The sequence below is a fragment of the Macrosteles quadrilineatus genome, unplaced genomic scaffold (assembly GCF_028750875.1).
Source record: "Macrosteles quadrilineatus isolate MER2022 unplaced genomic scaffold, UCM_ALF_1.0 Scaffold_3__2_contigs__length_128488019, whole genome shotgun sequence".
NCBI classification, from domain to species: Eukaryota; Metazoa; Arthropoda; class Insecta; order Hemiptera; family Cicadellidae; genus Macrosteles; species Macrosteles quadrilineatus.
In genome coordinates, this window is record NW_026542596.1 from 9553055 (window position 1) to 9573159 (window position 20105).

The 20105-nt window shown below is 33.0% G+C and overlaps 1 protein-coding gene across 1 annotated transcript in view; it reads left to right on the forward strand.

Annotated features, from left to right (window-relative positions):
- The first annotated feature begins 3109 nt into the window (after positions 1 to 3109).
- The window catches only part of LOC128988785 (nucleolar MIF4G domain-containing protein 1), a 41143-nt gene continuing 24147 nt past the window's right edge, over positions 3110 to 20105 (forward strand). The window contains exons 1-6 of the mRNA XM_054410415.1: positions 3110 to 3602; positions 12537 to 13117; positions 14350 to 14505; positions 17395 to 17557; positions 18667 to 18788; positions 19296 to 19489. Coding sequence (XP_054266390.1) covers positions 3113 to 3602; positions 12537 to 13117; positions 14350 to 14505; positions 17395 to 17557; positions 18667 to 18788; positions 19296 to 19489 — 1706 coding nt within the window. The 5' untranslated portion in view covers positions 3110 to 3112. The remainder of the gene's footprint in view (positions 3603 to 12536; positions 13118 to 14349; positions 14506 to 17394; positions 17558 to 18666; positions 18789 to 19295; positions 19490 to 20105) is intronic.

The window sequence follows — 20105 nt, forward strand, 5'->3', positions numbered from 1 at the left end:
TATCCTTATCAGTATTTCAATAGGAATTCCCAAATTATCAGCGATGTTATCAGTATTAGGTCCCATTTGTAGTCATGAATCGCTACATGACGGAACAACGTGTGGTCATAGTTAAAGTGCTCTACAAGCAAGGAAGCTGCGCACTATTTACGGCCGGGACAATGCACCAAATGATCCATCTGTCCGAAGATTGATTTATAAGTTCGAATAAATTGGCTCAGTTCTATTTTGGGGATATTTAAAGTTGCTTGTTTTCGCCAATAATCCTCAAACAATCCAAGACTTGAAGGAGGAAATGATTCGTTCCATTAATGGAATTCAACAGGAAGTGTGTGAAAAAGTGATGGAAAACTTTGTCAAGAGATGTCGAGCTTGTCAGTATTCAGCAGGTTGGCACTTACAAGACATAATACTCTATTACTAATCGAAGATACTATGCTTTAAGATTCATGTTTCATATTGTAAATTTAGTGAGAAAATATATGGTTTGTTAACATTTCAAATCCGGCGTTCTTATTGGGACACCCTTTAGTTTACAAAGACATTTAAATGTATTAAGTTTATACTTATATGTGTCCGTTAGCACGTTAACTTGAGTTAAAAAAATCAACTGATTTTGATTAAATTTGGTACAAGCGTGTAAACTTACATTATTGAAACAAGCTCGCGAACCAGCATGATCGGACCGGGGTTTAATGGGGTAAAAATTTGGTTTTTCTCATTTTTGACCTCAGATCACAAAATTTCTCAATAAATTTTAAAGAGCTTTAAAAATAAATAATTTAGTATATTGAAGTGATTTTGTATAATTTTATTGATTTTGGAGAAAATTTAAATCGACCTAAATGTAATTTAAAATTTCCATTGTACTGTTGCAGTTTGCTTGTTTTTATATTTTCATCAAATGAAATGAAATGAAATGAAATATTTATTTGTCACATAGAATTTACATAATTGTGATACATCACCAGTAAATATTTTATGACACGTCAGTTTTTCAAACAAAATAACATGATATTATTTATTTTATTTCATTGTAGTTACCATAGTAATATATTAAAAAATAAGGTCAAAAGATTAAAATATAACAAAAAGAGTTAGTTACAAAAAAAATCATCAACTGAATAAGGACAAAGTAGTTCCAAATGTTCCTTAAGTAGTTTTTTAAAAATATCCATCTTTTCTGTCAATTTGATTCGGTTAGGGAGGTGGTTGAATAGCTTCCTACCCATATACAAAGGTGCTTTCTCATAAATAACTGTTCTATGGATAGGGAACTGAAGAGTGTTTCTATGTCGAGTGTTATATGGATGTTGGTGATTTTGTGATGAGAATGAGGTCAAGTGTTTTTTAACAAATATACATAGTTGATATATATACACAGCATGAATTGTTAATAGTTTCAAATGTACAAACAGAGGACGACAAGATGTACGAGGTGCAGTGTCAGTCAAAACTCTTATGGCCTTTTTTTGAAGAATAAAAAACCCATCTATGATCGGAGAGCTGCCCCAAGATACGAGGGTTGTTTTTTTTCAACCTCCGATAGGCTATGAACAAAAGACCAGTTCATATAAAACATTAAATTTATTACCAAAAGTTTGGTCCATTTATGGTTACTTTTTGACATAATCACCAAAGAGATTGAGACATTAGCTATATCTTTGCACCAGCTTTTTAATACCCTCTTCAAGAAAAGTGGCCGCCAGTACATTCCAAAAAACAAACAAAATTCAAAAAACAAAAAAATTTCAAAAAAATAAAAAAATCAAGAAAAAATAAAAAAAGGACTTTAAAATGTCTAGAAATTCAGTAAACAAATCAATAATGGTGAATCTGTGGTTTATTTAACCATTCTGCCAACTTGTTGAACCAGCTCATTACTGTCGTTTCAGATGACTTAGTTCAATAGTTTGACAGGATGGTTAAATAAACCACAGATTCACCATTATTGCTTTGTTTACTGAATTTCTAGAAATTTTAAAGTCCTTTTTTATTTTTTCTTGATTTTTTTGACATTTTTTGTTTTTTTGAATTTTTTTTGTTTTTTGAATGTACTGGCGGTCACTTTTCTTGAAGAGGGTATTAAAAAGCTGGTGCACAGATATAGCAAATGTCTCAATCTCTTTGGTGATTATGTCAAAAAGTAACCATAAATGGACCAAACTTTTGGTAATCAATTTAATGTTTTATACGAACTTGTCTTTTGTTCATAGCCTATCGGAGGTAGAAAAAAAAACAACCCTCGTATAATGCCATATGAAGCCCTGGACATAAAATAGGAATGGTAAACAGTCAAAGCCGCATTTAGTCCCGTTGTTTTGAACATGACCCTTAATCCAAACAAAGCTTTGGCTAACGATTTAGTCACCTGAAATTGATGTTCTGTCCATTTTAAATGTTCATTCATATACAAACCCAGAAATTTTCTGAAGCCTTAATTTGTTCCCCAGAATCCAAGCTGATGGTTACCTTTTCTGTATTTAACTGTGGATTGTGAAAATGAAGTAAGTGTGTTTTTGAACAGTTGAGATGAAGACCATTTTGTTTTAACCAAAGTTCTATTTTGTTCAAATTTTCCGATGCTTTGATAGACGCTAGGGCAACAGATGGGGCTTTGACCAACACAGTAGTGTCATCGGCAAATTGTATGATTCTGGAATCCAATGTAGCAGCTAGATCATTTATGTAGAGAATAAAAAGAAGAGGTCCAACTTTAGACCCTTGAGGAACGCCATGAAGAACCGGACACCAGTTTGAGAAATTGTTATTTATTTAAATTTTTTATTTGACAAATTTGGCAAATTTATTTATTTTAAACTAACCTATTAATATTCAATCAAAAACCTACTTTATTATCCTCCCTTCTTAGCAGCGAACCTAAGGAAAATACTAGTTAGGCCTACACCAAATGTTATTTAAATACGGAATAAATCTAACATGTTTGAGGGAATACCCATATTTGTGTGAAAATCCAATCAGGCAAATGGAAATTTGCTTAGTCTGAATTTGCTACGGCGAGGGTATTTGAACTATTCAAAAGTTAGTCAATGCAAAGATAACTTTGAAAAACAATATTTTATCATATTTCCTATTTTTTCAGGTTTCTGCAATGAGTGCCAAGTTTAAACAGAAAAAAGGCTTTAATAAGAGTCATGGACCAACTTCTCGTAAAGATTTGCGGAAACAGATGCGCAAAGAGAAGAAAGCCAAAAAGAACGAATATTTTAAAAAGAAGAACATAAAAGGTGTAATTAATGAAAATAAAAAGCCAGGAAAACCCAAATTTAATTATAATCTTAACACGAAATGTCCTCCCAAAATTGTCGAAGACCACAAAAAAGTTGAAAATGACCCAAAAGATAATAAAATCCCCACAAAACCCCAGAAAAGTTTCATTGACTTACAAAATAAACTACACAAAGAAGAAATGAGGGAAAAATCGAAACTAGAAAGAGGAATAAGAAATCAGAGAAAAAAAATGCTCATGGAAGCCAATAAAGAAGAGGACAAAGAAATCAAAAGACTAGAGAAACAATTAAAACTTAACAAGAGAAAGTCCAAGACTGTTCCAAAATCATTTGTCGATGAAGGTTTGGATTGTATCCTTTTTCTTTAGTTTTAGTTCATTGTTCATTTTTTTCAAATCAGTTTCTAATTTAATAGCTTTTTTGCTACACTACTCTATTTTAATGAACTTTCCACGCAAGGATTTAGTCTGTAAAAAGCTGTTTGCCACCTGCTTAATTAAATGTAATTTCACTGCTTACTTAAACTGCTTACTGCTTACTGCTGTTCTTCTCCTCCGTAGTCATCAAGATTGGTAGGGTTGCCATTTCCCCGGAGATGGTAGGGTTGCCATTTCCCCGGAGATTACCGGATTTCAACGTTAAAAATTTAGCTCCGGGGAATTTCTGCAAAAAGTGAGAAATCTCATCTTTTTTACTCTCTATTAAAATACATTGTATAACGGCAATTTTGGAATAAATTAAATGTTAGTGTTTGCAAATATTGTTATGCAATGACTGAAAAATGCAACTCTTGAACTCTGTAGTTTTTTTTTTCTTAGTTTTACTTTGGTCAGTAACGTCAGCTTAGTTTATCGTCTGTTTCATTGCTCCCAGTCCTATTCGCGTCTGCCGGCCAGTCCGAAGTCCGAAGGTATCCGTGTTCACTACCAGAGCCAAACCAAGTCTAGCAGAAAATAGAGCATTTTGTTACGTTATTCGTTATTTTTAGTGAGATGTGACAAACAAGATGCAAATTTTATGCTTTTGCATATCATATTTTAGTATTGAAATTGTAGCACGAATATTGAACAGAAACGGTATGGATTAATAAACATAAACAAATGACGTCACTGGCCCGAATGTCAATAGGCCGACTAATAGCCTTAACAACAACTGGTTTGGACGTTTTTTTACAGTTCCATTTAAATATTAATAAAAACGTGTTTACTTCCGGGCAGGTGACATAATTTGTTTATGTGTATGACCCATACCGTTTCTGTTATAATAATTATTTGTGCTATGTAGGTATACAATTTTTTTTACTAGCCCGTAAATTTGTATTTACTATAGTGGGGCCCGCTAGCTAAAATCTACTCTTTTTAACAAATTACCATATGGCAACCCTAAAGATTGGGGGAGGCGTAGTCTTTTTCTTTTTTTTCTGTTCTCATTTTCATTTTTTCTGGTTTTGTTGTTTATATTTTCTGGCTTCTATTGTCTTCAGTTAAATATATGTTCATCCATGAATTTGTTTTAGGTTGTAGTAGGGGCGTTCGAGGAGATAGTTTTTCAGTTGGGTAGTGAATCTTTTTGTGTCTGTAATACTTTTAAGCCAATTTGGTATTAGCATAGACAAAAAGAATTAAATATATACTGTCAGCCGTGCTGTAGTTACCATGGTTATCATAGGTTCTGGCGCACATTGCTGGGAGTGCCGTGAAGTTTTGTAGAGCGTATGCCGTAACTACATGGCGCTCCCAGCGGTGTGCGCCAGAACCTATGGCGACTGCAGCACAGCTGACGGTCTATATTTAATTAATTTTTGTCTATGGTAGTAACTTTGACTATTAATACAATAGTATTAGCTTTGACTTCAGTATCCAATAGTTAATATCCATAGTAGTACAGTCTAACCTTGATATAACGAACCTCGATACAACGAATTCCTTGATATAACGAATTTTTTTAAATCCCCTAGAACTCTCCATAAGACACAATGTATATTTTACCTCTACATAACGAACAAACCATAACAACGACCTTGATTTAACGAATTTTTAGTGATTTCGGCTAAAATAAGACACCTCAATATAGCGAATTTATCATTATCAGAACCTCTACATTGCGAATTTAACCTCTGCATAACGAATTGTCTACGTCTTTCCCTCGATATAACAAATCCCCCACCCCATTATTGTTTTTGAAAAATCTGTTTCTTTATCAAATGAAATGGAAAGGTGACGTCATCGCTTGCGCTAACATTCGTCTGCTCCGTTTTACACATCTCCGTCTGCTGTCGCTGCGCGCGCTATGTTGCAACTGAGAACGAGAACTGATATTATTCACTGAGGACTGATGACGACGTAATGTTTAGTAAGCTGTGATTGGGCGATAAGTAACTATGGTGAATTGTACAATTTTTGGATAAAGAGAAACCTAAGAAAGAATATAAAAACAAAACCAAAGAGAAAGAATAGCAACATCCTTATTTTAACATTCCTTTTTCGAGTGTTTTTATTATCTTTAAATTGGCTATGATTATACACTTTTATAATGACTTAATTTATTGTTTTCAATACGATTTTTGTCAACTAGTAACACCAATGCTACAGTTAATGATTATTATTGACATTCCTCTGTTGTGATAAATCAGTTAAGTAGCCTACCGGCCTATCACGAGCAGTAGCATACAAAACTTTCTACTACTGTTTTGTTTTGTTCTTTTAGTACAGTGCAATTAGCTTAAAAAAAGAGCAAACCGGGACATCCAAAAAAAAGTTTCAAACCAGTGCCATATTGTTGAATAGACTTCCCTCAATGTGTAAAAAAAAGTTACACTGATTTGAGTGTCGGGTTTGGGGGGGAGGGGGTAAAAATGGGGTTAAAATAGGACTTTTTTTACTTTTTCACAAATACCTCAAAAACGGTGCGTTTTTCTTCAAATACAATGAATTACAAAAATAATCTACATTAAATTTCGAACAAAATGATACCATACAATACCTATCTACTATGAACGGTTCAGGAGATATTGGGGGGTAAATGTGATTTTTCCTTAAAATTCTAAAAAAATTGGTTTTTAAATAGTGAAAAACCATGAACACCCATAGAAAAAGTTTCTAATGAGTGCCAAATTGTTCAATAGACCTCCCTTAATATGTGTAAAAAAGTTACACTGATTTGAGTGTCGGATTTGGGAAGTAGGGTTTAAAGAAAATGGGGCAAAAATAGGACTTTTTTTACTTATTCGCAAATACCTCAAAAACGGTGCGTTTTTCTTAAAATACAATGAATTACAAAAAAAACTTACATTAAATTTCGAACAAAATGATACCATACAATACCCATCTACTATGAACGGTTCAGGAGATATTGGGGGATAAATGTGATTTTTCCTTAAAATTCTAAAAAAATTGTTTTTAAATGGTGAAAAACCATGGACACCCACAGAAGAAGTTTCTAATGAGTGCCAAATTGTTGAATACACTTCCTTAAATATGTAAAAAAAAAGTTACACTGATTTGAGTGTCGGGTTTGGGGGGAAGGGGGTGAAAATGGGGTGAAAATAGGACTTTTTTTTACTTTTTCGCAAATACCTCAAAAACGGTGCGTTTTTCTTAAAATACAGTGAATTACAAAAATAATCTACATTAAATTTCGAACAAAATGATACCATACATACCTATCTACTATGAACGGTTCAGGAAATATTGGGGGGTAAATGTTATTTTTTCTTAAAATAAAACAAATTGTTTTTTAAATGGTGAAAAACCACGGACAACCCATAGAAAAAGTTTCTAATGAGTGCCAAATTGTTCAATAGACCTCCCTTAATATGTATAAAAAAGTTACACTGATTTGAGTGTCGGATTTGGGAAGAAGGGTTTTGAGAAATGAGAGGGGAATGGGGCGTCCTTTACTATTTTACAAATATCTCGAAAACGGTGCCTTTTTCTTAAAATATAATGAACTACAAAAATAATCTACATTAAATTTAGAACAAGATGATACCTTACAATACCTATCTACCATTAACGGGTAAGGAGATATTAAAGGGTAAATGTGATTTTTTTCTTTCAATTCAAAAAAGTTGTTTTTTTAGCGAATTTCCCATATAGGGAATAAGCTATTACCGTGGTACTCATGGTAAGACCTGGACCCGGGACCGATTTATTTTTTCGTTTTGAGGTCCCTAGAGGCAAAAAACACCATCCGTTCAAATTCATATATATATATATATATACACACAATTGTTTGGATAAAGGGCTACTATTATAAATAATAAAGAAAGCATACTAACTCAGTACCCTGAAATTATTTTTATTTTTAAAACTCAAAAATGATCCGATTTTGATGAAATTTGGTACAAACGTGTAAACCTACATTTATTCGAACGAGTTCGCGAACCAGCATGATCGGACTATGGGAACAGGGGTTTATGGGGGGTTTTATGGGGTAAAGATAGGTTTTTCCCATTTTTTACCCTAAAAACACAAAATTTTACAAATTTGTCATAAGTGTTGCTAGCCTATTTCCAAGCGTACACGCTTACTAATAAAATAAAACGTGAATAATAAAAGCACGCTGTTTTGTGTTGTTTGGTTGGAATACTGGTGTGCGACAAAGGAAAAAACCGTACGACAACGTAAAAACTGCGACAAAAGTAAGTATATGCAACAATTAGCAGCTTTCTGTACTATAATCTGCTAAATATAATATGTGCAAGGAAGCCCACTTTGTCGGGTGACTGTAGGAAAATAACTATTGTAACACGGATATTTTTACTTAATAAATAATCAATGATAAAACACACTTATGAATCAAACGGTAGAAAGTTCACTGTGTTCACGTATCTAGGTAGATTTGTTGTTTCAGGTAGGTAAGTCATTAGTTAAATTGTCGCTATATATGTGTTAAAAAGGAAAATAAAAAGTGTTACTTAAAAAATTTACAAAATTACTTATGAATAAAATTCCCTACACCGTTTTCACACCCTCCTACCCGCAACCGGCAGGAAAATCAGTGTAACTTTTTTACACATGTTAAGGCAGGTTTACTTAGCGATTTGGCACCAATTACAAACTTTTTAATGGGTGTCCGTGGGTTTCCTCCATTTAAAAAAGCCAATTTTTTATTGCATCAGAAAAAATCACATTTAGCCCTCTATATCTCCTGAACCGATCATAGTAGATAGGTATTGTATGGTATCAATTTGTTCGAAATTTACGGTAAATTATTTTTGTAATTCATTGTATTTTAAGAAAAACGCACCGTTTTTGAGGTAGGCCTATTTGCGAATAAGTAAAAAAAGTCCTATTTTTGCCCCATTTTCTTTAAACCCTACTTCCCAAATCCGACACTCAAATCAGTGTAACTTTTTTACACATATTAAGGGAGGTCTATTTAACAATTTGGCACTCATTAGAAACTTTTTCTATGGGTGTCCATGGTTTTTCACTATTTAAAAACCAAATTTTTTTAGAAATTTAAGGAAAAATCACATTTACCCCCCAATCTCCTGACCCGTTCATAGTAGATAGGTATTGTATGGTATCATTTTGTTTGTAATTCATTGTATTTGAAGAAAAACGCACAGTTATTGAGGTATTTGTGAAAAAGTAAAAAAAGTCATATTTTAACCCCATTTTTACCCCCTCCCCCCCAAACCCGACACTCAAATCAGTGTAACTTTTTTTTACACATTGAGGGAAGTCTATTCAACAATTTGGCGCTGGTTTGAAACTTTTTTTTTGGATGTCCCGGTTTAGGTCTAATTGCACCGTACTATTTACAAGGTTTTTGACTACGCAATACAGTGTTTGGCTAGGTTTTAGGAGGGTTAAAACAAGCTTTGATTTTAAACTTACAGTTTTTAACCTGTATCAAGGTCAATGCCATTTTCATGATTGCGCAATATTCAAGATCCCTCCCCTTTTTTATGCCGGATAATTTAGGTTCTACTGTACAATGTTAACACTGTACTGTAAAGTATTGTAGCCTATGCTACTTTAATTGTGTTTTAATGATGTCTAATCCCGACCTATATTGACCGACGCTGGTTCTGAACCTCGACTTAGCGAAATTCCTGCAAACATAACCTCTATATAACGAACCCCGTTTTAACGAAATCCTTGATATAACGAATATTCAGTTCGGTCCCTTCAGATTCGTTATACTGAGGTTGGACTGTATATATAGGTTGTAAAGTTTTATCCCTATATATGTTGGGGTTCTTGCAGTTTTTTCCAGTCTATGCTGTGGCAAATTTAGGTCATTTTTTTCTTCTGGTATTGTAGTTATGGGTTTCAGATAGTTTGATGGGATCCAGTTTTATTGCTCGAGTTATTACTTCAACCTGTAAGATTTGTTTAAAGAATGGTTTGCAGTGTTCTTGATAGTGGAGATTATTTAGGATTCTGTTGCTTCTTTTTGTAGTAGCCTATAAAAATTGATTGTAAAAGGTCTGTACGTGCTGCGGCCCAGGCAAAAATTCCAAAGTGGAGGTTTGACTCTATAAGTTCATGGCAGGCAATTTTGGTTGTAGTAAAATCGGTCAGATTTGTTATCCTTCTCATGGTATAAATTTATGTAGATAGTTTTTGTTTCAGGAAGTCAATATATTGTTCACATTTTAAATTTTCGTCTATTTGAATTCCCAGATATTTAGTATGATCTGATTTGTTTGGGTCTGATTTATCTAAAGGACCTTTGTTTGAGTTTGACGTGCAGGAAAATTTTATTGTAACAGTTTTTGTGTTATTGATTTTAAAGTCTATTGATTTGCAGAATTGTTCAATATAAATATATTCTATATCATAATGGTACTACTGTAGGGTAATAATTTTACCTACGACCGTTTTTTAAAGTAGCCGTCTCAATACAGTTCTTAGAATTGAAAAGTATCTCATAACAGCATTGTTTACTTTCAATAACACGAGTAAGGGAATGTAATTAGGTTTAATGATTGTAAGAAGAGAAGTAATAATTTATAAATAAAAAACATTTTTAAACAAAACGTTTTTAAACGCCCTAAAAAGTAGAAAATAATTTATAAATATGTTGAGAGAGTATAAATACTTGTATGATTTATAACGAAAAACGTTGGGTGCATGCAATTAATTGATAATAATACATTAGTTCAGTAGGTGAAGGTAATTGTAAACTATCTATTGCATGCACCCCACGTTTTTCGTTTTAAATCATACAAGTATTTATACTCTCTCAACATATTTATAAATTATTTGTAAATTATTTTCTACTTTTTAGGGCGTTTAAAAACGTTTTGTTTAAAAATGTTTTTTATTTATAAATTATTTTATACTTTTTAGTTTTAATGTGTGTGCATGTTAAATCTATTTCAAGCGTCTATATCAGATTAAGACAGAGGCATGTGGGAAATCTAAGGTTTATTTGAGTTTCTTTGCATATAATTAAGACTCAATAAGACTCAATAAGAATAATAAGAATAATAATAAGAATAATTATGTATTAGATTGAATGTATGGCCTACCTACTAACTATAAATATATCAATCCATGGTGGAAGGAAAAAACATAGGTGTGCTATTCCCACATATTCTGACGTCACTCGGATTGCAAACAAAAGATCACCTGATTGTAACTGTCAAATTAGTATGTATTTGTTTTGATTGGATTGTTATTGTTTTTATAATAATAAAAACAATAACAACCAAATCAAAACAAATACATATACTAATTTGACAGTTACAATCATGTGATCTTTTGTATGCAATCCGAGTGACGTCAGAATATGTGGGAATAGCACACCTATGTTTTTTCCTTCCACCATGATATCAATCTATTTGATTTATTGTTTACTTTATAGATTACTAAATAAACAAATGACATTATTAACATACTCCTTTATATCTGCAATCAGATTGTTTATCTTTATTTTGAAATGTTTGTTTGTATAAAGAATCTCTTGGGAGCAGAACCTCTTAACCTCTGCTTTTTGAACTGTCAAATTTAAGTATTTACAGCTGACTTAAATTAGTTGATATATTTACATCCTTTTAAAATGTAAACATGAAAAATTTGGAAGCCCATGGGGCGTAGCCCAAGGGAAATATGAAAATTAAATGATATAATATCGCATTGTCATGCATTTGTGAGCTATGTTTCAAATTTCAAGTCTCTAGCTTATCGGTTACATTGTTTAAAATTGATATCAAAATTTGTAGGAAAGCGAGCTAATAAAAACAAGCCCATGGGGCGTAGCCCAAGGGAAATATGAAAATTAAATTGTATAATATTGCATTGTCTTCCATTTGTGAGATATGTTTCAAGTTTCAAGTCCCTAGCTCATCGGGAAGTTAGTATAAAATCGGTTGCAAAATTTGTAGCGGACAAGAAAGTGACCTAATAAAAACGTTTTAAAATTGTAATCCTTCAAATTCTAATCAGCTGGTACGACCAATTTAATTGTTAATGAGTGGTGCAATTAGTGGTTGGTACAATGAGTCGTTGCATCACTGTCAGCCACAATGAGAGGTTATATAAGAAAACATAACCTCTTTTTGAAGTTATGAATAGTGATTGTTAATGAATAAAAACGGTCGTAGATACAGTAAACTCCCTCTTATCCGGACACCTTTTAACCGGACTACACTCGACGGAAGTGACATCTCTTTAACCGACAATTTTTATCAGCACATTGGTTTAACCGGACTAGATCGCCAGGATGTGGGCGATACTGAAATGACTGTTCTCGTGGGAAAGATTTGAGACCAGTGATCACATGTCTAAATACAATGCTCTCCTAAATTTAAATTGTAGAATATCACAGTAAATAGTCCATTTTAACGAGTTTTTGGGGACCTCGGCTTAACCGGAAAACCCGTTATCCGGACTGGCCTCGGTTCCGAGGAGTCCGGATAAGAGGAAGTCTACTGTAGTGTAAACTTAAGTAAATAGTTCTAGTTAACTCTTAGAAGTTTTTAAATTTTAATTAAATTTCTTAAATTTCTACTCGTGTCATTAACACTATTTTTACAGTTGCATTAACTACTAGTCTACATGTTGTACTCGATTAAACTTGACTAACTGCTGTAAGCTGATGACTTCCTCTCATGGGTATACTTTCATAATCATGTTATTTTGGAGTGTTAATACTTGAGAAATAAAATATACAAATATTTAATATGTTAGTGACAGCATTTTACATTGATATGTATTTTTATATATTTTTTTAAAAACATCATTTGAGTATTTTAAAACAATCTAACTTAATAGTTGTATTCTAAAAGTACTAACACTTATTGCTATATTTGACTTAACCATTCAGGGCTTCTAGAAGTGTGTGACACGGAGAAGCTGCGTGAGTCAGACAGTCTGCAGGCGAATTTGCAGGACTCAGGGTCAGAGTTTGAAGATGATTTTGCTATTGCAACAGGACAAGGAAAGAGGAAGTTGAAAATTAAAGAAGATTCTTCCAAAAGACAAAAGAAAACACCTGATTCACAAGGTAAAAGCAGTAACGAAAGCGATTCTGATAACAAATCACAAAGTGAGTATTCTCTAAACGATGACGAAAGTGAAGGAAATTACGATTTTGAACAAGAAGAAAGTGATCAAAATCTGAGTGATATAGAAAGTGATGTAAATCAGGATGAGGAAGAAGGTAGTGCCAACGGAAGTCAAGACGAAGGTAGTGAAAACAATGAGAGTGATAGTGAACTCCAAGATGAATCAAACAGCGACGACAGTAAAGATGAATTTGAAACTGATGAAGAAGAAAACAATTGTAATGAAGATGAAGAATCGGACAATAATATAAAGACCAATAACAGTAAAAGAGAACTTGAAAATGGAAAGTGGGAAGACATTTATGGGAGACTTAGAGACGAAAAGGGAAATGTTTTGCAGGTTTGTAGATGTATATTTTACTAACTTTAAGTACCATTCCATGGATGGGATAAATCAATGCAACATTGACATGAAGATGTGTTTATAAACACGAAACAGCTGTAGTCAAGCAACTACAATCGAGGATCACTTGACGGATACAGGTAATTTAAAAATTTTGTTGTAAAAATCAGTGATCCAGAGGCTATACCATAAAACACAAATTTATGGTAGCAAGCTATGAGTTGTTGTTTAGGTTTAAAATCTTTCAAATATGTTTAAGTTATAAGGGCAAGTGGGGTAAGTGTACGCCCCGAATCACATAGTACAACTTTGACCACAGATTAAAAAATACCCGTAGGTGCAATAAAAATCAAATTTGCTGAGCTTATTCTTTGGAATGTGAATTTTGTGTTTTTGATCTGGGGTAAGTGTACACCCCCCCCCCTTATTGTAGCTTTCCACTGCATATTACTTGATGTTGGGACAAGTGGTTTGTAGAGGGAAAAATTAGCTTTCTTTTGATGTTTGATTTATCAAAATATCTCATACGGTTCAGGAGTTATAAACTTTTTTGTGAACCTCTGCAAGTGACAACAAAAACCCCAGCTTTATTAGAAATTCTAAAGAAAATAAAAACATTCTGATTCCACTATTCCATTTTCTCATTTTCTGCTCTTTGAGATATACACTAGCCCCTAACGTGTTTTCACACAGGGAAAGTGTATGTCCCCCCTCTAACTCTCCAAAATTGACTTTTTGGGCTATAAAAATGTAATTTTTGAATTCCCTTTCAAAAAATAAGTTAGATCACCAAATTTCAGTTACTTATCCTTGTATTTCAACTTTTAGTAATTTTTTTAATTTTCCGAGCGGCACATGTGTTTTGAGTAGAAACGTAAGAGGTTCTTAACCACGTCTAAACTCATAGAAATCATAGCAAGAGAATTTGTTTAGTGATTATAATTTAATAGAGCATAGTTTGAAATTCCATTGGCCAAGTTTTCAAATTTTTTTATTAATAAACAAATTTATTATTAGCTGGAAGTCCACTTGCCCCGGGCGTACACTTACCCCACTTGACCTTAGCAGAAGTATAAAGAATATTTTATTTGCTGGTTTACTAGTAAACGTGTGTTTTAACTGTTATTAGTATTACTGTGCAAGTTAAATTCAACTGTGAATAAAACTTTTAGGTGTGTCTATCGTATTCCTAAATGCTTTTTTATAAGATCTACTTATTCTTTTATTAGGTTCAAGAAAAACAAAAATATGTTCCACCTCAATTGCGAGCCAAAGCACTCGGCCAGGACAAAAAAAAAGTGGAGGAACTCGCTCAACTGAAAAAGCAGCTGAAAGGTCTTGTCAATCGCTTGGCAGAATCAAACCTACACAGCATAGCAAACCAGGTAAGTTTCATATTAAATTGAGCGATAGGAGAATCAAGAATAATGTGTGCAGAACATGTGTTTGTGAGTTAATGGCCCAGTCGGTAGTACAAAGGACTTTGGTTCCATGACAGTGATATCGTGGGTTTAGATCCTGTTTCCTGCCACTACATTTTATCAGTACAGATCGAACTCTTGTATTGTATTGGCACACTCCTTGCTTTGCTGAATACTTTTCATGCACAGGGCTGAGGACTATGTGGAAAGGCAAAAGCAAGGTTAAAAAAGGAGCCAACGTCTTAAAATACATGTTGATAGTCTAGCAGTTGTTTTTGTTAACCCTCCAATTGGCAATGGACAAACTCTGTAGTGGCGAGGCATTTTTTTGTGAAAATTTGGATAATCCAAACCAACAGGGCAAACCTATTAAACCAACCGTATACTTGAATTGTTCGTAATGAAATGAAGAATTTGAAAATTTGGTAACAGAATAAATATTTAGAAGAGTATGTATTGGCATTAGGTAAAAAATATATATATAGTAAATTGGTTTATGAGTTTTGAAATTTTAAAAGTAAAACTTTGCTGCGTGAACCAAAAACTCTTTATGTGAAATTCAAGATACCGGTAAACAAAATGTTTGGAATGTATTTCCCTACATGAAAATGTAAAAAAATTTCAATTACCATTTTGTTTTAGAAAGTTATGACCTGAAAACCAAAAAGTGGCAAATTCCACATTTTGCGCTACTAATTTCAAACAAAAAACAAATAAATTTTTTCTCAAGAAACGCTGTAAAAGTACACATTTTTGTTAAGGCAATAACATAAGAAATTAAATGAAGTAAGAATTGTTCATGTAAAATGATCATTAGGCCTACTGTAAATCTTTATGACTTTTATGAATCTTTATATTTTTTTAGAAAAAACATTTTGTTATTCAAACATGTATATTATTTTTCAGACACATAAAACCCAAATACCAACTAGGCTATATAAAATGAAAGTAAATTTATTCCTCTACAAGAATGTATGTAGTTATAAATCCAAATCTAAATAAATAAACATTTCATAGTGTTTTATATAAAATGCTGCTGTGCCTTTTTCATTTGGCGATCAAATCGCTTCTTCACTATGAAGAAATGTTAAAAAAACGGGCTAAATGTAATGTCCCAAACTTAAAATTTAGTAAGTCTATAGTGTTTCATCTTCTTTAATGCTAAAGAAACAGTTAACAAACTAAATAGGTTCAAATTTACAACTAATAAATAAGACTAGTGCTCTTGTTGCTCGAATTCGAGCAATTGCAAAGTATTACAATTTCAAAACGAATAACAGTCATAATTTACGATGACTTAAAAGAGTCAACTTTAGGATAATGAAATGAATCACTCCACTCCAGTTATCGAAACTGAAAACGAAGTCGCTCTAAAAACGAAGGCTCTTGTGTGTATCATGTGTTTACTACTAACAGCTAGCTGTAATAAATACAAATTTTTTGTCTGATTAAGTAAACAAAATCTTTTCTACATAAGAAATATATTGGGATTTGATGGCCTGTGGGGCGAAGCCCGAGGACTTTTATTACAGGAATTGGTGAAAGGGGGCGTCTACACAAAAAATACTTTATTTTCACACATTGTTTGTAAAAATCCGTTAATTATTAACGGAGGAGTAGTGTTTCGTAGAAATTGCCTTCACGTATTATATATAAGGATTCAAAGTGATCAAGTCAAAAGACACAGTCAATCCCGCGATATTCGTTGTTGGTAAACAGTCAATAAAGTTCTCAAAAACCGGCAAAAAATAGTATCTCAAATTTCTAAAAGTTGCCTATAATGTTACATTTCAGTCAAGGCACAATAAATATTATCCAAACTAAACATTTAACTTACAAATTTACAACTTATAATCACGATGTAAACTAAAACCTACATAAAGTAAAATCATACAAAAACTCGACTTGTTAGTTTTCGGTCAACAGAGATTGAGGTTAGTTAGTCAGACAAATATTAACGAAAAGTAACAGCTGATAACTTCAGCACCAGTGGTGCAATCTAAAACAATTAAATACCACAATGCACAGAATTCCATGAACTTTCGAATTAGATACATTATCATATAGATAATTATATATTTCAGTGAATAAAATGTGTTTTACGACTGCGACTATTATAGTCGCTCTGCCACTTCACGAACACGTAAAAATTGATTAATTTTGTGTTGTTCTGAGATCATATGTAATTATATCAAAATTATTTTTCACCATAATATAGGAAATTTCTTCCTTATTGCAGTGGTACCACCTGTTTCTTTGTAGACAAAAAATATCCCTTGTTATGAATTTTTGAAACATACAGTACCGTGTTTGGCAGTTTTGTGACGCTTACATGGTGCAACTGACTTTACTTGAAGTTTTCGTTCACTTTATTGCTCAATTACAGTGATCCCTTTGTGAGATAAAGTTCATCTATGTAACTAAGTGCAAGTTTAGAATCTTATATTTCTTAAGGTATAAAAATTATTTCATTTTACTATTGTTTTTAACCATGTATTTGGAGTTAACCAAAACCTTGCAAATTGCGACTATTATAGTCGTTGCCAATAAAGAAACCACCTAGTCGCACTGCCAGTTAGAGGGTTAAATTCTACAGTGACAGGTCAGTTGTAAGAATTTTCACGAGTACTTAATAAATTCTCTTCTTACATTTAATGATCCGTTACTCAAAATTCCACTCTACACATTAGCAAACTAAACCCCGCCAAAATGTTTCTGCCCCTGAAGAAAATTTGAGTTGCGCCTTGATTGTATGTAATGATCTTTGCATGATGACAATTCAGGGAAGCACAAGTCAATGCGTTGTATATGCTGTTATACAATGATTTGTTTACTATATTGAGGTTGTTCCAGATTGATGAGCTGTATATGCGGAACAGTAGGAGCGACATGAACGACTCCCTCCTCAGTCTTATATCTGAGGCTCTGATATTTCATGTGTTGACTCCTGAGAGACTAGTGATTGAACACAGTGCTCTCATTGCAGTGCTCCATGCTAATGTGGGACTAGAAGTCGGTGTGTTGTTGTCAATTAAGCTTTTAATCACAATGTGTCAAGTTTATGACAGTAAGGTTTTAGGATTGAGGTAATAGGTTACTTTAGAAATACAGAATATGAGTCATCCAATAACTTAGGTCAGAAATTTGAAAATTAAAAAAAAAATTTTGGAGATTTAAATCTATATCTATCTATACTATAATATGAGTAACGGTTGCGCACAATGATTTCAAAAACGGCTCCTATGATTTCTTCTAAATTGTTAGGAATATCTTAGTTTCAGGCTAAAAACAATATTTGTGCTAGCCACTGTTCTGGAAAAATTAGCTTTTTGTTAAAAAATGTAAATGAAATTTTTCTTATGTCCTGGACATAAACAGTCTAGTACTCGTAATACCTAAAATACTGGATTACTAAGAGCCAGCAAAAATAACCTTATATTGAACATAGCGTAATTATTATTACAGCTGTTGTCAAGAATAAATATATTATTGTCATAGTCATAAGGCCATTTATTAGTGTTCCATTGAAATTGTACTGTCCACTTGAGTCCCACTGGTCCGAACATGGGTAATCCAAACGTCTGCTTAATCCGAACAAGTTCTAGAAAATGTTTGAAAATAATCGGCACTTATGTATTAATTACAGAGAAAATTAAGTTGTATATCGTAATCTTAGGGTGTCAAAATGAATTGTATATTCAATATTGATGGGGCAGTAGGGTCCCGGTCCCACATTATTGTTTTTTGATACATCCCAGTTCATATGGCAAAAATAATGGAAAGAAAACAAAAACTATCAGCTCGAAGATGACGTGATGAACTATCTAATACCGGTATTCTTGTTGTTTTAAATTCAATCTGTTTTCAATGTTAATTGATCGATGAATAATATTTTCCTTGTGCCTCTTAACTGAAATAGCAAGCTCTGGTGGACTATCACTACTTGGAGGAGCTTACAAGCTATTATGTAAACATAGAAATGAACAGTAAACATAGATGACAGTAATGTTAATTTACACAATATTACTTTGTTTTTTATGTTTTTTTATATATTTAAAATGGATATATCCTGGTAACATAGACTAATGATAACGTGTTGCTATAAAAGTACTTTCTTGGTTGCAGGAGCACATTTCCTTCAGAGTTTTGTACAGAGGTTTGACTTGTTGTTCAATCAAGGGCCAGAAGTTGAAGATAAAGAATTAGATAATATTCTTCTCATTATTTCCCATTTGTACAATTTTAAGGTAAGTCCCATTTGATTAAACCATTAAATTTTGAGGTTTTCATAGCACACAAGCCGCCCCTGCAGACATGAAAGTTCTATGCCCTGCAATTAGATGCCTATAACAATAGACAAATAGAATGAATTTATAGACCGGCAGCAGTGCTGCGGTTAGCATATGTTCCGGCGCCCACCGCTAGGAGTGTCGTGTAGTTACGGACTCCTCGGGACCGAGGCCAGTCCGGATAACCGTTTTTCCGGTTAAACCGACGTCGCCCAAAACTCGGTAAAACGGACCATTTACTGTATAAGCCGATAATTATTATTACATATTTAGACATGTGATCACTGGTCAGAATCTTTCCTACGAGAACTGTCGTTTCAGTACCGCCCATTTCCTGCCGATCCAGTCCGGTTAAACCGATGTGCTGATAAAAATTGTACTTAATTTTGTTTTTGATGGCCCATCTACAGACCGAGACCTTTTTTGGACACCTCTAAAAATTATTTCACCCTATACTTTTTCCAGGTGTTCCATGCTGTACTGATGTACAATATCTTGGACAAGCTTGTGGAGAGATTTGAAGAGAAGGAAGTTGAACTAATCCTTCTGGTATTGCGGTCTGTGGGGTTTAGTCTGCGCAAAGACGATCCTTTGGCCCTCAAGGATGTAGTCCTCAGACTGCAGAGGAAGGCTAACGACTCTGTCAAATTCAAGGACAAGTAAGTTAAACAATAAAATCCATTGTTGTAGCCCCGAAACTGCTATTTAGACTAGAAATAAGGTGAAGGTTATTAGGCCCTACCTCGTCTGCAGTTCCAAAATTGTAGTTTGTACTTTAGTAATGTAGTTACTAGGGATGGTCAAGTCTCAAAATTTCGGGAAATTTTAAATCTTGTTACATGAGACAAGATTTCTTTTTGGCCGAGATTTTTATCGAGACGAGAATAAAAAAAAATAAAATTAAAAACGCCTGCATAAAGTCAATGCAATACCCGCAATACAGGAGCGTGTTGTAGTTGTGTTTCCTTTGCGAAGGCGTTATTATTTAATTAATTCTTTTTTAAATGTAAATATTACTTAATGATTTAAATAATATTACTTTAATAACATTTGAGAAGTTTTGTTAAGTGTAAGCAGTGTAAGAAATGTTTTATTACTATAAAAAGTCAAAACAAGTAACTATTTTATAAAAATTAATATTGCTTTCTTTTATGATTTATTTTATTTTAGGATAAGTTGAACTCTATCCTAACTGGATATCACTATGTTTCCTAATCGTAGGCATTTTTAATAAGTTAGGCGTGATTAATAAAAAAATGTTATGCTGATGTTTTT